Source organism: Pogona vitticeps, chromosome 4 (assembly GCF_051106095.1).
Source record: "Pogona vitticeps strain Pit_001003342236 chromosome 4, PviZW2.1, whole genome shotgun sequence".
NCBI lineage: Eukaryota > Metazoa > Chordata > Lepidosauria > Squamata > Agamidae > Pogona > Pogona vitticeps.
The window spans coordinates 166024019-166043578 of record NC_135786.1 but is presented as its reverse complement, the minus strand read 5'-3'; the positions used below and the strand labels follow the sequence as shown (position 1 = coordinate 166043578).

The window sequence follows — 19560 nt, the reverse complement described above, 5'->3', positions numbered from 1 at the left end:
AAGTCTGAACTCTGTTGAAGCTAAAACAGTTAAACTGAAGCTATCCTGCTTTGGACATAAGACTTGATAGAAAACACACGATAGAAGGCAGTAGGAAAAGAGGATTGCTAAAATGAGATGGACTCAATAAAGAAACCCCTAGCCTTTAGTTTGCAAGACCTGAGCAAGATTATTAAATGAGAGGACCACTTGAAGCCTATGAGTTAATAGGGTCACTGTAAGTCAGGAGCATCTTGACAGAGCATAACAAAAGAGGGGTCAGGTAGTCAGTTTCTATTTTCTTCATAATTTTTGTTAAAGCTGTTGCCCACCCACTCATATATTTAAAAATAACATTTTGGTGAACGCAAAACATCATAGAGTGAAGAGACTATCATGCCTAATGCTGGGATGCTTTGCATATATTTTAAAAAGGACTCAGTTTGTTGGGGTAGGATCTTGCTGATATAATCTTGGCCCAGACTTGAGAGATACACTCACTCTAATATTAGTTACAAAATCCTGTGAGGTCAGCCCTTCCAACTTTTTTCCTTTGTAGGAAGCAATTTGATTTGAAAAACCAGTAATCATACACCTGTAAAGCTTTGGGTTTTGTTTTGCTTCTGGTTGTTGGTATTTTGGATGTGCATGTCTTCTTCGGTGATACTACAGCGCATGCTGAGTACAAGCCTGTGTCATCTCTATTCTCCTTTCCCACTTTGTGCCAAGTCTTACAGCCCTCTTACATTTCCATATTACTACTGCATTCTACTCCTGGGCTGCTTGGACTCATTCTCTTTCCTTTAACACCATTTTGTAGGGTACAGAATATGTATGACATATTTGGTAGCATTCAGTGGTTGCAGTGTTGGGTCTGGAATGAAAATTCCTATTCATCCATGAAAGCAAAGACAGCTGCTTATATACCGCCCCATAGCACTTAAAGCACTCTCTGGGCGGTTTAGTTTAATTATGCAGGCTACACATTGCTCCCCCAGCAAGCTGGGCAGTCAGTTTTCCAACCTTGGGAGGATGCAAGGCTGAGTCAGCCTTGAGTCGGCTACCTGAATTCATCATGACTGAATTCAGGTCACAAGCAAAGGCTTGGCTGCAGAACTGCAATTTAACCAGTGTGCCACAACTCATAGTGTTAAGATGTTTCATTATTCACCGCTCAGACTAGCTATATTCACCTAAGCAAGGTGACCAGCCATGTCACTAGCAGCCTAGTTCATGGGGGATGCCTTTGGTGATGTAAAATGCATTTCAAAACCAGGTACATATTGATATAAAGCTTTATTGATTACCATAAAAAATTTACCAGTTACATACATTTGAAGAGGCAAGGTCACTGCTGGAGAACAAATTGTCTTTACAAATGCAAAGCTGCTTTTTACACTATTTTACAGATTTGTAGAACTAGCATACTATTCAAAGGTATATTAAGGTTAGTATTTTGCCCACTTTTAAAGTATGTAAATTATACAAATTGGCATATAACATTTAATCCCCCTTCATTTCATTCTGTCCAAAGATCCCCTTCATACCATAAAAGCATTCATGCTTACACAAACTTTTATTTCCTTCCACAAGACAAAGTTTAAATACTGTTTTTTTTTTATTTACACACCCACATTAATTTTTTTGTTCAAGAAATTACAAACCAGCTATAAAATATTCTGGCAGGTTTTACAAATTCATTCCTATTGTACAAAACGGTTAGATGACTAAAATTTAAGAACACACAACTTAAATAACCAAGTAACTATGCACATATTTGTACATATATAAAACACACTTAACACTGTTTAACAGTTCTTAATGTGTTGCCCTTCTTACACAATTATATTCCAAGACTCAATCATACTACTTTCATACTACTACTCCACTATTTCATGTGTGAGTGTCTATAGCAGCATCTCAGTGGTACCAGAAAACCTGCACACATATATTTAAAAAGATAAACATTTTAGTAACTTATTAAGTAATAGATAAAAAAGGCAATGCAAATTGTTTAGGATATTCAACTAATTAACATAAAGTGGCAACATTTTACGCAACTGTGGGTATGAATACTATTTATCTCAGAACATATGCTACACCAGCAGAGTTATAAATTAAAATTGAATATAGAGAGTACTAACAGGTATATTATTTACACTTTGGGTAAAATGTCAGCTTTGTATCAGCTCCTCAAACCAGGAGCAGCAGCAGCAGCTAAGCCACTAAAATAAACACAGTGTTCTGAGTAAGTAAAAGCTTGGCATAAATAGTATCCCTTAGAGGAAAAAGCCCACAGTGCAATTCAAGTAGGCACTTTATTTTAAAGTCCCACTTCGTACCACAAACTTTACATACCAGTTCTATTGCACACTGAAAATAGTAAAATCAAATGATACATTTCTGTTTTGTATGTTAACAGATGACATCTTCACGTAACACTTAAAAAAATCAAGCTTCCAGCACTGGATGGAGAAAACTGTCACTTTGATCCAGCTAGAGGCTATATGCACGTGGATGCAGACTTCCACACAAGTCTCCCACGGAGGATGGAGATAACCTCATGCAGCAGCTGATACAAGGTGGAATTCACCAGCCATCAGGAGCTGTGCGTGAGTAGCTCTTTGGAGGAAAGGGAACCAAAATCCTGTCAACTGACTGTTCTGTAGAGTGAGCAGGGACTGGATCCCATCCACTCTACCTGCTTATCTCTAGAACAGATGCAGGATTTCAGCTATATTTATTTTTTAATGGTTAGAGATATAAACCCCTGGCTGCTCCGGGCACACTCTGTTGCACTAATTGCATTATATCTATATTTTACCTAAGACTGCAATACATTTAAACTTTAATTTTTATGAAAAACTATTTGAGGGTATTAGGTTCTTAAAGGGCTAGATACTTTAGCTAAAAAATGGGCTATGGAGAAGAATCCAAACATTCTCAGAGGCCTCTCCGTATTTTCACACACTTATTTCCAGTTACAATTACTGTCAATATGAATAGAGTCAGTACATACATACTCTCTACAGAAGGCACAGTTTGAAATATTGAGGAAGAATTGCTGTGAGTGGCTAAAACAGTTATTGTGGAGCCCTTCATGAAGCTTATAGACACAATAAATCAGAATAAAGGATAGTCATTCCCGTGTGCGTCTTTTATAATTTGCTAAATCAATAGTTACCAGAAATTGGGATTAAGGTAATCCTAATGGAAGAAGTCTACAGTTCTGTGTTTGCATTAGTCTATTATGTATTTATTTACAAATATCAAGAATTCTAAATGCTAATCATGAAATGGGGCACAGCCAAGAGATAAAAGGATAGCTAACATGGAATGACAACATATACTCTGGTTTCTTTTTTTAGAATTAGGGAAGATGGGAGAAGATAACAAGGAACGATCAACTGCACAAAAATCCATCCATCAATGCAGGCATTTTTTCAAAATCATAATCAAAGAGATCACTGATGCCCTCCTCTTCACCAAGACCAAGCAGATAATCTTCATGAAGTAGAGGTGGCAACAAGTTCACAAATGGCCCTTCAAAATTTGAAGCAATTTGGTCCTCTGTTTGCTGCAATAAGTTGGTCGTAGACGCCAATGGGGAGATGGTAGTTAGTGAACAGTTAAGACTTCCTGAGTTTTCAGAAATCATATCTGTTGTGGGAGAGGGAAAAGGTTATTATGTTATTTAAGAAAAGAAAACAACATGAGACACACGCAGGCGGGATTTTAGCATACTGTGTCACTGTTCTACTAGTCCCACTGTATTCTGAAGGTAGGTTGCCTAGTTTAGCAGAACATATATCTCCTGCTCATCTCTGCTTAGTTCAAACTTAAGTGGTCTCATATTGTAAGCACGCACAAGCTTGAGCAACAGTCTTTTAAAATATGCCAAAGAATTCTCGGAGGCCGATTTCTTAGAGCTGTCTCTGCCAAATGTAGACTCCCTCTCAAGGAAATGCTGAGTGCTATAATATGCATATCCTACCGCGTTTCCCCGAAAATAAGATAGGGCCTTATATTAATTTTTGCTCCAAAAACACAGTAGGGCTTATTTTCAGGGGATTTTTTAAAAATGTACAACCATCTATATTTATTCAAATCCAGTCATGTCATCTTCTTCTGGTTGCTGCACAATGGTGGGGGGCAGGGTTTCACTTAACTGGGGCTTATTTTTGGGGTAGGGCTTATATTATGAGCATCCTGAAAAATCATACTAGGGCTTATTTTCAAGTTAGGTCTCATTTTTGGGAAAACAGGGTAATATGCATAAACTAACATATAACTAAGGGATATTGAGTTTTAAGTTACTACTGATATTTAAAAAGCCAGAAGTAATTCAGTTTGCATTCTTAATTATGGAATATCATATACATTCTTATACCTCAGTGGCCAAGAGATAAGGTATATAACAGCAGTATTTTAACTGCCCCAAACAAATGAGTTAACAAGGAAATCTAGACAAAGGTAATATGAACATTGTAATTAAACAGGAATCATGATGATTTTAAAATTATTGTAGTTTCAGTTGTCAGCAGTCCTCATCATATTGAAACTGGTATAAATTTTGTGTCTTATACCAAGGTGTTCACTTTCCTTTTTTATATGACAAGATGTTACATACTTTTAGAACTACCTTAAAGGTACAAATATACAGCCTGTGGCCAGACACTTGCACCACTTGTATCATGAATGAACTAGTAATTTGGTAAATGAAGTCAGAAAACCCCTGGAGGCAATACATCACACACAGTTATTAACAATACAGATTCAATTCTGCTTTTGCTTTTAAAACTCTGAGTCTATTTGGCCATAATCATTTTTAAAAGTTACCTTTGGAAAGAGTTCTTGAGATATTTCCATTGTGGTCTGGATCCTGCACTTTCACTGGACTGGGGTATTCTGTTTCTTCTGGACATAAGTAAACCTCAATAGGCCCCTGGGTACTTGATAAGTGGATAAGCTTATTCTGTTAAGACCAAAAAAAAATATTTGGTAATTTGGACCAAATCTGATAATAAAATAAATAAGCAATAAACATCAGAACACTTTAAAAGGCCAGTTTGGAGGTACAGGTCTTCACATTCTTTCTAAATGTTTTGAATGTTTATTGCTTTCTGATGTGTATTGCTTATTCAGTCCAGGCTATCTAAAGTTCAGTATACTTCCGTACAAATCTTTCCAGGCTTTCAGATCTTTGACTGAGACCTTTATTTGGTCTCATCACCTTTTGAGGCACACCTGAAATGGACATGAGAGGACTTTCTTAGTGGCCACTTCAAGATTCTGGAATTATGTACTTAAGGCTACTAGACTGCTTCCTTTATTTTGTGTCTCTGCCAACAGAAAAATATATTTCTACATGCCTGTATAAGCCATGGAAATGTATACATAACTCTTTTGAGCACATCAGAGAGTCCAATACAGTGGTGCCTCGCTTAACGAGTGCCTCGCTCAATGATGAATTCGCATAACGATGGCCTTTGCTGGAAATTTTGCCGCCTCACCTAACGATGTTTCCTATGCGGGATTTTCGCATAACGATGTTTGGGACCTTGTTCACTTAACGATGACAGTTTTAGGTCCCCTGTTTCGCTTAACTTTTTTTTTACAGCCCTGTTTTCGCTATTTTAAAAATATTCTAAAATGTTTAAAAAATGTTTAAAATGCTTGGAATCGTTAGTGCACCTAATAAAACCTTCGTTAAAGTAATTTGGCTTCGTTCTGAGTCTTTTTGAATTTTTGATTTTTTTTCCACCATTGAAATGTATTGAATAGGCTCCTATTGGAACGGATTAACCAGTTTTCAATGCATTCCTATGGGAAATGGTGTTTCGCTTAACAATGTTTTCACATAAAGGTACAGGTGGTCCCCTAAGCAGCCAGCCCCAAGCCAATTAGGGCTTTAAAAGTTAAAAGTCAACAAATTGGGACCAGAAAGCAACCGGTAACCAACGCAGGTCTTTCACATCAAAACTACAGGATTTCAACCAGGGCTTGAAAACGTTATCTTTCATATAGCACCCTCAGAATCCCATTATAGCACGATCAATGGCAGTGCATGGAATGTGGGATTTTGGAAGTTGTAGTACATAAATATATTCCCCAACCTTTAATCTTGATATCAGACCACAAAGGGCTGAAAGGTTGTCCAGCAGAAGTGTTGTGTTCTTATGCACAAAACCTTCCTTCATAAATGTAATGCACTGACATAAGACTTTTTTAAATGACTAAGAAAAATAAACCATAGCAGTTTTGTTAAGTGGGAAAACAAGAATTTTCTTACCTTTAGTGGGTCAGGCACTTCAAGTTTTGTTTCTGGAGGAGCTTTCACAAGTATGACTGTTTGGTCTTTAAGGCTACTAATTTCTCGAATATCTTCGTACCTAATATACGCTAATGTAATCCATGTTAAGGAATTGTTCAGACAAAGCACTTCAGTGACAAAAATTAACATAATGCTGTAGATTCTTTTGCACAGATTAGCCTACCTTATATTCTCCTGTCCACTTGGTGCACAAGCTACAAATACATAAAGGTACCTGCATTTGAAATAGAATAAAATCAATGCACACTAAAATTAGGTCAAGCACAAAGCAATTTATAAATGCTACGATATATTTCATGTTTGTTCATTACATAAAATCATCATCAACATCATCATCATCATAATCTTAGAACTGCAGAGCTGGAAGGGACCCTATGGATCATTGACTCCAGCCCCTGCCAAAGAGGTACAGTGGGGAATTGAACTCCCAACCTCTGGCTTTGCAGTCAGATACCGAAACCAAATTTGGAAGTGTTCTAGCTTATACAAACAAATCAAACTTTCATTAACTGCAGAAAATCAAATAAGAATGGTATAGACCAGTGGTTCTTAACCTGAGCAATATTGCCTCCCAAGGGGCAATTTCATTTTTCAGGGGGGCAATGGAATTAAAAGGGGTGATGTGGGGACAAAGGAACAGAAGGGGGTGGTAGGGGGGCGATGGAGCGAGCCACTGCCAGCTGGTGAGCGGACTCTTTTGTTGGTTGGTTCTTTCATTCTTTCCTCTTTGGGCATTTGATGTGCACTGAGGCTGGCTTTGCTGGATATGTGCGTCTGTGCGCTCCCAGTCCTCTGCTCACTGTCTCACTCTAGCTCACACTGCTGTCCTGCCGCCCCCTCTCCTGCCGTCACCCCCACTGCCGCCGGGGGGGGGGGAGAGCTTTCCTTCCGAACCCTCACTGCCATCTGGCACCACCCTGTCTCTCCAGCAAAAAGAAAAAACAACAACTGGTCTTTGACACCAGTGAAGGACCCAGGAGAGACCCTCTGCTCATAAAAAAGTTTAGTGGAAGCTTACATGACTTGCAGATCCTTTCTCGCTCCTCCTCCTGCTTCCCATTGGAGTCCCCAAATGTTGCTGCATCCACTGCTCTTTGGTGAGAAGAGCGCGAGACCCTGAAAAACTAGGGGAAAGGGTCTTCATCTCTCCCACCCACCCCGTGAACCGCAGTACAGTTGGCCAGGAAGAGAATCCCACCTCAGTTCTGCAATGGCGGTCTGCATGCACTCACATGCACTGCGTTCATCGGCTCTTCTTGCTCTGTGCGGGGCTTTCCCCTGGACCTCTGTCCCCTGCCCTTCCCAATGCCCCCATGGCTCTCCTGGAAAAATGAGGACCTTCACAGCTCAAGGGGAGAAACCCGGAGCCCAGAACTCGGGGCCAGTCCCACTTTAAGGCCACCCTGCCCCCATCCCATGAAGAAGCTTCCTCTTAGGAAGCTTCCCATCTACAACTCCCCCATTCTGGATCCTATAGACTGCATGGAACAGCTCCTCTTCCTCCACATGTCAGCAAGCAGGGGCCCTTTTCCTCACCCCATTTCTCATCCTCCTCCTCCTGCCGCCTTCAAGCAACAGCCAGCCCGCCAGCCCCCCCATTCGTCATCCTGCAAGGAATTTCCTTTTCTTTCAATATAAAAGTTTGTGGAAAGGGTCACTGCTTCCCTAGACTCCCTTTGTATGAGGACTGAGTGGCACCAAAGTGTCCCTTCCTTTATTTCTATCTGAAAACATTTTAAACTGCATCCCAACCTCTGGAACTCCCTGCCACTCGAGGCCAGGCTGGCCCCATTCATTGCTCTCCTTCTGTGACCAGGCAAAGACCTTTCTCTTCAGGCAAGCCTTCCCTCAGTAAACCAGCTACCTGTGTGTGATTTTTAGCTTGCTATACATTACTGTTTTGATTGGATCTTTAGTACTGCCGCACCTCCCCCCTCCCACCGCCGCCATGACGCCACAGCACCGCTGCGAGAGGGATGATGATAACTTCCCCAATGGCTCAAGGGGGCGATTCTTTCAAAAAGGTGAAGAACCACTGGTATAGACTTTAACTGCACTGTTGAGCAATTATTTACAGTTTACACATATGTCACTATCGGAACGTATTGAAAATTAAGTACTGTATTTAGATAATCTTGTGTTAAAAACCACTGTAAATTTTTGTCTTGTCAGTTTGAAAGATAAATTTTTTGCTAGTATTTTAGAGAAGCAGAATAGCTACAGCAAAGCCACATCTCTGCTGTAGAGCTACCACATAATTTGCTATTTTCAGACAGACCCCATAAAGATGCAAAATGCCAGCCTTACTGCATCAAAAGATAAGAGCAATCAGAAAAGTGTCCAATTTTTCCAAGGACATTAGCTCCATCTGATTGAAAAAGGATATCTCCGATTTTCAGAATCTTCTCTTAGTATCTTGAGGTCATGGGAACAGCTTTGTATCAACTCGTCCAGTTTCTTCTCTTCCTGATTGAGTTCTGCTACCTCCTTAGACAAGCCTTGATAGTGTGCCAGTGTACCCCCAAAGTCAGATAGACTGCAGCCCCTTCAAAACAAATCAGCAGACAATTCAAAGGTATTCTGATTACCAATCTATTTCTGGGCACGATTCAGACTCTTGGTTGTGACCTATACTTCTCTGTACAACTTGGTTGTACATCTTGAACATACCACATTATTGATTTAACTGCTTAATTATGATGTTTTATTATATTTTATGATATTTTATGACATTTGTAAGCCGCCCCGAGAAGACGCTGTCTAGGGGGGGCAGGGTAGAAATCTAATAAATAAATAAAAATTGGTTTCAGTCCAGGCTATCTAAAGTTCAGTATACTTCCGTACAAATCTTTCCAGGCTTTCAGATCTTTGACTGAGACCTTTATTTGGTCTCATCACCTTTTGAGGCACACCTGAAATGGACATGAGAGGACTTTCTTAGTGGCTACTCCAAGATTCTGGAATTATGTACTTAAGGCTACTAGACTGCTCCCTTTATTTTGTGTCTCTGCCAACAGAAAAATACAGTCGTGCCCCACTTAACAATTGCCTCACTTAACAAGGAAATCACTTTACGATGGTCTAAATGGGGGAATTTCGCTTAGCGATGATTGGTTCCCTGCTTTGGGAACCGATTTTCGCTTTACGACGATCAAAAACAGCTGATCGTTGGGTTTCAAAATGGCCACCAGTTGAAGAAAATGGCCCCCCGCTGTGCTTAGGGACGGATTCCTCGCTGCACAGGCATGGCAAATGGCCGCCCTATGGAGGATCTTCGCTGGACTGTGAGTTTTTAGCCCATTGGAACGCATTAACCGGGTTTTAATGCGTTTCAATGGGCTTTTTTATTTCGTGTGACGATGTTTTTGCTCTACAGCGATTTCGCTGGAACAAATTAACATCTTCAAGCAAGGCACCACCGTACCTTTCTACATGCTTGTATAAGCCATGGAAATGTATACACAACTCTTTTGAGCACATCAGAGAGACCAATACTTTAGCTCTAGCAGTAGCTGGATGACACAGACATCTGATCCCAGCACTTGGTAAGCAGAGGAACCCTCCCTCTGCACAAGTACTACTGGCTGCCACAAACAGTAAGCTCTGTGTAGAGTATCCCATAGGAAAGGATAGTTCCTTCTCTCAAGTCAGAATCATTCCTAAGACAGTTTAGTGAGTGGTGGTTTCACCTTTTGGTTCTTTCAACAGCTCCTCTAAGGAGTTACTTCCAGTAAGAAGACTGTACACTGAGTGGAAAATACCCCTTTTCATTGAAAATATGATGGCAAAAGCTAAAGGCATACAACGCTCCCACAAACAAGAATGCAAAGCTATGACACTAGAGATGAGACTTGTGTATTTCAAGGACTCTGGCCACAGAATTCACCTGGAATCCCCCCAGTAGATTTCAGGGAGTGGGAGAGCACAAATAACAAGTAAAAGGAACGCTTCCCCACCATCATTCCACTCTGGTTCAGGTATGAAGTGGGGGGCTGTTGCTTGCTGGTAATAAGGCTTTCTGGGAGTTGCTCCAATGCTATCTGCAAAGTGTAGCCTTGCTATCCATTAGGATCAACACAGGGAGCCTCTTATTGAATTACTGCAGCATTGCATTAACTCGCAGGAACCTTGCTATACTGCCCCCTCCTCCTCCATCAAATCCGAAACATGTGGAGTGGCCATGGGGAAACCTCTCTTTTGCTTGCTGTGTGTGCTCTGCACGCCCAGATTTCTGCCTGAGGGATTCCAGACAAATTCTGGGGGTGGGAATCCTTGAAGTACAAATACCTCATCCCTATATAACACTACTTACATCCACTGAATGTTGTTTTTGGATTTTTTCTTGATGAGAAGAATGCCTTCCAGGACATTGGTGATATCATAAATCCTCCGTTTTTGAACCTTAAGAATTTCTGCGGCTTTGTTCAAATCTACTACACCATCTGGGGACTGGCTCAGGAGCTGAATAAACTTTTTTGTGAGAAGACCAAGTGATGTATCATATCGTGTTTTTTCTGAAGGAGATTTGGGAGCTTGAAGGAAAAAACATTGTTTCACAATCATCCTGAAACTTGCATAAAATCTTGTATTAAACATTTCTGGGTCTGATATTTTTAATTAAAAACAACTAAAATCCAAGCAACATTCACCATTTACCTAAAACATTTCTCTTAATGAGGAACAGGAATAAAATGTGAAGGAGGAAAGTAACAGCCCCAAAACATGGAAATAGATAAGAATGGCAACAAGCAGAAGGGTAAAAATAGAAAGTCTAAGGGAAAGACCACCCCAAAGCCAAAAAAAAAAAAAAAAAGTCTAGACCTCCATGCTATGTGGAAGCATCCACAGTATGTCGAATGAGATCAGCAGACTTCAGCTAAATTGATTTACCTAAGCAAACCTAAACTAAGGTTCTGCAGATAATGGCCATAACTATAATTTAAATAAAATATAGCTCAAACTTTATAGACAGTGTTAGTAAAAGAAAAACAGAGTTAAAAGATACATCATGATTTTGCATCTTCATTTCCAAGATTTGGGGTGTGACTAACAGCTTACAAAAGCAAGCAAAACATTAGCAATTTTTTCTTCAAAACAATCCATTAATCAATTATGGCCAATGGGTACATTCTCTGTAAGTGTCATTTAACATGACAACTGCCACAGTGAATTTTGGAAGATTGGTTAGTGGATGGTGCAGAATTCAGTAACAGGCTCACTATGTTGAGATACTGAGTTTGGTCCCTTAGGCCATGTTTCCTCTGCATCTTTTTGAAAACACGCTTTGGGCCTTATTGATGCAGAATATGAAAATTCAAGCATATTAGATTCAGGGCTTTAAGCAAGTTTTTCCAAAACTTAACTATATCCCTCGGCTCTCCCACTCACACCCAACTAGCCATCAACCCTTATTTTTACATTTATTCTCAGACCTGAAATGCAGATGTAGAATTATGCATAGTAGGAATACTTGAAGTTATTTTGAGCAGAATTTTAACAGTTTTTGCTACACAATTCATAAAGCAGCAGTTCTAACATTACAGGACAGTAAATCAATGGCTGTACCTGGTCAGCATTTAGCCTTTTCCTGCAGAGAAGGGAGAACACAAGAACTATTTATGAGGTCACAGCTCATAATTTTAGCTTGATTAACTGTCAAAAGGACAAGGTTACTTTAGGAGTTGTTCCTCCCTTTTTTAAGACTCAACATTTATTTGAGATTTCAAAAGCAAAAGCTTTCCTTCTGCAAACAACTAGAAACTTACTTCTTTTGAGAGCTTTTTCAGGGTCAGCAGGCAACTGAAATTAGCTCTCTGACTTTTAATTTTTAAATAATGTTTTTAAACATTTGTATTGTATTTTAAACTTTAGTTTATTTTATTCTAATTAACTGTAGACTTTAAATATTTCCGTTTGCCGCTATGGGTCCCCACTAGCGCAAAAAGACAAGGTAAGAATGGAATGAATAAATGAGTAAGTGAATGGAAGAATAAAATATCTTTGTCACATATTTAAGCAAAAAGGTCCTTACTTTTTGGACTATCTGGACTTCGAGTTGCAGCTCTCCCTTTACCCTTTGGCGTTCTTAACCCTTCAGCTATAAATGGCTGTCCACTCTCTCCTAGTTCCAGTCTTCGCTTAGCCTGTTAAAAGAACAGATTTCACAGAAGTCATCCTACTAAGCTTAAGCTCAGCTTTACAAAAGCTGGAATTTATGGTGGTGAGAAAATAAACAAGATAACCCTTCCCATCATACCAAGCACCGTGTTTCCCTGAAAATAAGACAGGTTCTTATAATAATTTTTTTTTCCAAAAACACATTAGGGCTTATTTTCTGGGGATTTTTTTCATGTACAACCATCTATATTTATTCAAATACAGTCATGTCATCTTCTTTTGGTTGCTGCACAATAGTGGAGGGTGGGGCTTCACTTAACTGGGGCTTATTTTGGGGGTAGGGCTTATATTACGAGCATCCTGAAAAATCATACTGTTTACCTCAGAACCAACTATTGCTTTGCATTCGATTCCAATGTTTTTGTATATTTCTGTATATTTATATATTTTAGATGTTTTATTCGTGGCTGGTCTTTTGACCGTAATAAAGTTTTTATCTTATCATACTAGGACTTATTTTTGGGTTAGGTCTTATTTTCAGGAAAACAGGGTATCTGTTGATACTTTTTATTTTGCTGCAGAAAAATGCATGTTTTAATTGAGTCTAACGAGTACCCAACATGAAGTAAAACTACTTCTTCTTTATTATGCCATTTTCTACATGGCAAGACACAAGCAAATCCGCTGTTGAACTCCTCTTTTCTTAGCAGAAAAGCAAACTGAATTGGAAATACCTTTGATCCTTATTGCGTACTTCAACTGCTTTTTCCTTGGTTCACCAAGAGAATTCAACATCTCATGTGCACAATAAAGGGACAACCCATCACAGTGTTAATAACAGGGCATTTTAACTGAGTTTAAAAGTGCTGTATTATAGATGCTCATGTTGCTTCTGCTGAGCTCTTCAACCAAAAATATTACTTCCTGATATGTCTCACCAGACCTCCTCTGCTATGAGATAGTTTAATGTGGCAGCTTCAGATAACATTTTGGGGCATGTGGTCCTATAGCACTGTTTCCAAGTCACAGTTACTTTGTTAAGCAGTTATCAATTTTGAGAAGGGTATTTCTGTACACTACACAGAATTAAAAATGTGTACTGCCTTGATAAGAATACTAGCTATACAAACTGACTTTGCTATGACAGCCTCTGCCATGCCTAGTAACCTCTGGTTAGCTGTGTCCTACTTCCTCCATCTTTCTGTATTTCTACTGTTTACAATAATTGTTTCAACTTTTGAAAATCTTGTAACTCCCCAGAGAATTTCTGCCCTACAGTCTATAAAAAGCATAAATAAATGCTATCATTATTAGTAACATAAAGGGGAAAAAATACATAGAAAAAGCCAGAGTATACTAAAAACAGAAAGCCACATACAGGCAGTACATAAAGTCATATGTTGCTGGAAGTTACATCTAGTGTACTACAACGTAGAAATACTAACTACACACAAGTGGAATAGATATTTATAGTTAGTTCCCAGAAACGATGCAATATAGACTGGCATTCTAGTCTTGATTTGAGTGATATTTCAGAGTTCACTGTAAAAATAGCCACATGTGGCAAACACACACTATAGAAGTTTGGCAAAAGAAAGGTTATTGAGCACATCCAATGATCAACTTAGCGTAAGAGTGGTATCTAGAGCCAACATGTTCCTTAAGACCCACAAAACTTTGCACTGGGCAGACTAAAAACCTCTTCAAAGCCAAGGACTCCATCTCCCTCTCTTCCTTCCCATCTACTGTAATTCCAGGCAAGCTGTTCTGTGCCTAGACTAGTTCCTGTTGCCAGTAATGGACTGGATGAAAGCTAACAAACTGAAAGTTAATCACAAGGCAGATCAGGGAATATGGATCCACCATATTGGATGGGGTTACAGTCCACCTAAAAAAAAAAAAAATCAGTTTTGCAGCATGGCAGTGCTCCTGGACTCAAACCTGGGCTTGGATGCACAAATCTCACAGGTGACCAAGAATGCCTTTGCACATCTCAAGTGGATGTACCTGCTGCGCCCATACCTGGAGATGTCTGAACTGGCCATGGTAACACATATCACAGATACATTTTGTCTGGATTACAGCAAGATGCTTTATATTAAGGCTGCCTTTGAAGAGTATTTGGAAATTTCAGCTGGTTCAAAATGCTGCAGCCAGCCTTCTGGTTGGCATAGGTTATAGAGAATGTATTACTAACCAGGTTAGTACAGCAGTTTCACTGGCTACCAGTCTGTTTCCAGGCTCAATTCAAAGTGGCGGTTATTACAAATACAGCCTTATATGGCTTAGGTCCAGGCTATTTGAAGGATTCTTATCACCCCACATGAGCCTACTAAACTTTTTAAGATCTTCTGGGGAGGCCCTTTTCTTAGTTCCACCACCTTCCCAAACTTGTTTAGTGAGGACACAAGAGAGGGCTCTTGTCCGTGGCTATTCCCTGCTTTGGAATGCACTGTCTTGGGAAGCCAGATTGCCTAATGACAGAAGGACAGGAGGGAGGGGGCCAAAGACCTTCCTTTTCAGTTAGTTTTTAAAGCGGTATGTGGGGGTGAGGGAACACTCTATTTCTGAAATTTAGGTTTATTTTAAAATGCTTTTTTAAAAATTGTTTTTAATCTTGACCAATGTTTAATAATTTTATACCGTATTTTTAAACTTGTCATTATTGTATGATTTTAATTGTTGTGAGCTGCCTGGAGTCCCTTGTGAGAAGAAAGGTAGTATATAAGTAATATGAATATAAATAAGGATAGGATCTCATCACTACTGCCAGCATGTCTCTGGATTGAGACCAATCTACCTTATGAAACATACAGTATTGCCAATTCATGTTTTTAAAATGGTGGCAGCCATAAGATAGAATGAAGTCTGCCAGAAAATGTTATCCAAAGTATTTCCATCAATTTCTTGTTTTGAGGGAGCAAGCATGTCTTATAAAAGCCCGACAGAGCTCCTATGTTATCCTTTGTTTTAAAAGTCAAGCCCTGAAGCAAACGGGCAGAGAAAAGAATAGGAGCTTAGCGCAGAATCCTGCTTTGTACATAAAGCTTTCCAGTTCAGTTATACACAACGCTGGCTATAACAATAAGTAAAGCTTAGAAGACTTACATCTTGACCTCACCCATCTTGATTTCTAGGTCATGTGAACACCTCTACTTCAATGTCTCTGCATCTGATAAGAAATGAAGGCCTCCACTGCAATAGATTCTGATAATATTTGGAAAGCAAGCTGAAAATACAATTCAGACCTTGCAGAAGGGTAAAATGTACAGTATATATATATACAGTGGTGCCTCGACTTACGAACGTCCCAACTTAAGACCATTTCGAGTTATGACCAGCTCTGGCCGCAAAATTTTGCTTCTACTTGCGGTGGGAGCTTCCAGTTACGATCAGAAAAAAGGCAGGGGAAAAGGCGGGGAATTCAAATTGCTCACCATTGGTAGACAAAGAGGCTGCTTCTTTGTAGCTCTTTCGCCCCAACAGTTAGAGTGAGTGCGATCGGAGGCTTCAGACTGCCAGGTAAGGTTTCTGCTTTTTAAAAACTGTTCTCGGTGGGTTTTGCAGCGTGGTTTTGGGTTGGGTGGTGGGATTATGTTTCTATGTTGTGATGGGTCTTGGGAGTTTGTTTTTTGTTTATTTTTCCCATTTCTGATGGGTCTTGGAGAGTTTTTTGCTTTGGTTTTTTTCCCCATTTCCGATGGGTCTTGGGGGGGTTTGCTTGCTTTTTGCGTTTTTGTCCCCCCCATTTCCGATGGGTCTTGGGGGGGTTGTTTGCTTTCTGGGGTTTTCCCCCATTTCGGATGGGTCTTGGGGGGCTTGTTTGCTTTTTGGGTTTCTTTTCCCATTTCTGATGGGTCTTGCAGGGTTTGCGTTTTTTCTTTTGCTTTGCTTTCTTTGCATTTCCAATGGGTCTAGCAGTGTTGTTTTGGTGATTTTTTTCTTTAGCCGGAACGGATTAATTGCATTTCAATGCAAGTTGAAATGGTGCTTCAACTTACGACCATTTCGAGTTATGACCATCTTCTGGAACGGATTACGTTCGTAAGTCGAGGCATCGCTGTACCATATTTTTCCATGTATAAGATGATACTTTTTGTCTAAACTCTTTAGACTAAAATTGAGGGTAGTCTTATACATGGAAGTAAGGAGAGGGAAATCCCTCTTAGCAAGTGGTAGAGGAAAGCAGGGATCAAAGCAATGCTGCAGTACTTTGATCCCTACTTTTCCCATCCACTTTTTCGCTAACTAAGGGGGTTAGCAAGAAAGGGGAAAGCAGGAATTAAAGCAACAGTACTTACCAAGAAAGTGGAGTGGAAAAGCAGGTATCAAAGTGCTGCATGATCGGTTTGATCCCTGCTTTCCCCTTTCTTGCTAAGCCCCACAGGCTTAGCTAGAAAGGGGAAAGCAGGGATCAAAGCGATCTTTCCTCTTTCTTGCTAAGCCCCACAGAGTTTAGCAAGAAAGTGGAGGGGCAAAGCAGGGATCAAAGCAATTATGCAGCAGTTTGATCCCTGCTTTTCTCTTCCACTTGCTAAGCCCCACTTAGATTTCTTAATTTTCGGTAAGAAAAGTCGGGGGTGGGGGGTGGTCTTATACATTGGGGTGTCTTATACACGGAAAAATACAGTAAGTTGAAGGATTTGCTGAAGAGGGAAATTTCTTAACAGTCACTATGAAAACCGAAGGTTTCTGAATACTACTTTAAGAAAGGGTTTACTTATTATGGAAAGTACTTATTTATCATTTTTAGCACATGAAGACCCTCAACTACAAAATGAACAAAAAGTTCTCAAAACAGTTTAAAGCAATTTTAAAACCATGTTAAAATGTTCAGCATTCTTTTAAAAACAGAATGACCATTCTAAGCAATAGCTTAAAACCTACTTTTACAGAACAATGAGCATATGAAAAAAATAAACTTGATTGTCCCACCAGAAACACCCAAAGGAAGACTGACTTCCTTTGGAAAGGAATTCAACAACTAAAGTTCAAAGAATACTGACTTCACAGGGTGGTGATATATGCAACAGGACTTATGTCAAAAACGTCAAGTTCTGGGCAGGAAGATTCTTTCAGCAGTTAAGGGCTATGTAGATCAAAACCAAAACCTTCAAATTGTACTCAAAAGCATGCTGGAAGCCACATAGCAGTCTAGTTGCACTATGGCCATTTTGTACCTTCCATAAATTGCTCAGTGTAGTGTAATGAATAAAGTGACAGACTAAGATTAAGGAGTTTTGGGTTTAGATCCCAGCTAAGTCTTAGAAACTCATTGATAAGGATTGGAACTGGTAAAATTACTCCTTAAATATCTAACGTACCTTGAAAGCCCTATTATAGGGTTACTATAAGTCGATTCTGACTTGATGGCACATAACACATGGGTTTCCAACAATTTTTCAAGGACAGCCCAGTACAGAGCACAGTACAGTAGTGTAATGAACAGGTCATTAAAGTCTGAATCACTGCACCCATATCTACTTTCTTTAGGATGGGGCATTCCTCAACGTAGTAGTCACATGGTCTTCCAATAGCAACGCTGGGTCCGTGCAGTTCAGTTCAGAGGGATATTTCGCAACAAATTAAGAGCAAATAATTATTTTTATCAGTCCATAGCCCATCCTAATAATAGCATTCTGATTACAAAGAAATCATTTAGTACAAACTCTCTAAATATCTGGAATCAGGACCAAGTAAGAAGCGTAGTATGACATGTGGATTTAGGGACACACATACCCTAAATTCTAAACATGCATCCTTCAGAGGTGATTATCTTGATCCACAGATGTATGCCATCTCTTTATCTCATGAAATTGTTTACTCACTGTACCATGGAACTTTAACTCCTTGGAAATTATCGATTATCCAGCGTCTTGCAAAACTTTAAAGCCAGGAAAACCTATATTTTTATTTGCTGTTAGTTTTAAATTAAATGGTATTGTGGGGCCAGGCAATGGAAATATTTCGCATTTTGCATGTGGTCTTTTTTTCTGAATTACCTAGAAAATGCATATCTAGAGTTAAACTTCTGATCTGTTTCAACCTGCCCCGAGACCTATGTGCAGGTTCAGCAATGACTCAATACTTAAAAACAGCATGGTCAGCTACGAACTGAAAATGCAAATAAGCAAGCCCTGTAGGTATCAGAAGGAATCACAGCAGCTGCTTATTAAAAGATCTTGCTTCCAACTATATTTAACACTATAGAGTTTACCTGGGACAAATATTATTTTTGTTAGCAACACTTATATCTACTGCAATGGACAGTACCCTGTGAATTACAAATCACATACTGTAATTTAAAGCAAGAATACATGCAACACTGAATGTTCCATACAAAGTAAACATATTAATAACCATTAAGAATACAGTGGTGCCTCGCACAACGAGTGCCTCACACAACGATGAATTCACACAACGATGCCTTTTTCTGTCAAATTTGCTGCCTCACACAGCGATGTTTCCTATGGAGGATTTTCACACAACGATCTCCCTTTTCGCTCCTGTAAAAGTGTCTTACAATGTTTGGACGCTGTTTTAAATGATTGCAATGGTTAGTCCACCTCCCGAAACCTACGCAAACTGATTTTGGTGTTGTTCTGACACTTCGTTAATTTATGATGATTTTTTGTTTTTTCTCCATAGGAAACCATTGGATGGTCTGTCTAATGGTTTCCAATGGAAAAAACAAAAAATCATCATAAATTAACGAAGTGTCAGAACAACACCAAAATCAGTTTGCGTAGGTTTCAGGAGGTGGACTAACCATTGCAATCATTTAAAACAGCTTCCAAACATTGTAAGACACTTTTACAGGAGCGAAAAGGGAGGTTGGGAAAGGGCTCTTTGATCTCCGTTTGCCTTTTAAAGTTCTTCCCGACCTCCCTTTTCAATGTTTACAATGTTTTCAAACATTGTAAGACACTTTTACAGGAGCGAAAAAGGACTTCGCAAAGCCATTGAAATGTATTGAGTCGGCTTCAATACATTCCAATGGAGGAAACATTGTTTCACACAGCGATGTTTCCTATGGGGATTTTCACTCAGCGATGGCAATCCGTTCCAATTGGAACGGATTAACCGGTTTTCAATGCATTCCTATGTGAAATGGTGTTTCACAGAACGAT

General features: G+C 39.5%; 1 protein-coding gene across 3 annotated transcripts in view; it reads right to left on the bottom strand.

The window, feature by feature from the left end:
• Positions 1-1259: 1259 nt before the first annotated feature.
• Positions 1260-19560, bottom strand: part of E2F3 (E2F transcription factor 3) — a 42912-nt gene continuing 24611 nt past the window's right edge. For all 3 annotated transcript variants that reach the window (XM_072998679.2, XM_072998680.2, XM_020781665.3), the window contains exons 2-7: positions 12345-12456; positions 10626-10845; positions 8700-8858; positions 6272-6386; positions 4819-4954; positions 1260-3639 (exon numbers count right to left, since the gene is read on the bottom strand). In XM_072998679.2, the coding sequence (XP_072854780.2) occupies positions 3383-3639; positions 4819-4954; positions 6272-6386; positions 8700-8858; positions 10626-10845; positions 12345-12456 (999 nt within the window). In that variant the 3' untranslated portion in view covers positions 1260-3382. The remainder of the gene's footprint in view (positions 3640-4818; positions 4955-6271; positions 6387-8699; positions 8859-10625; positions 10846-12344; positions 12457-19560) is intronic.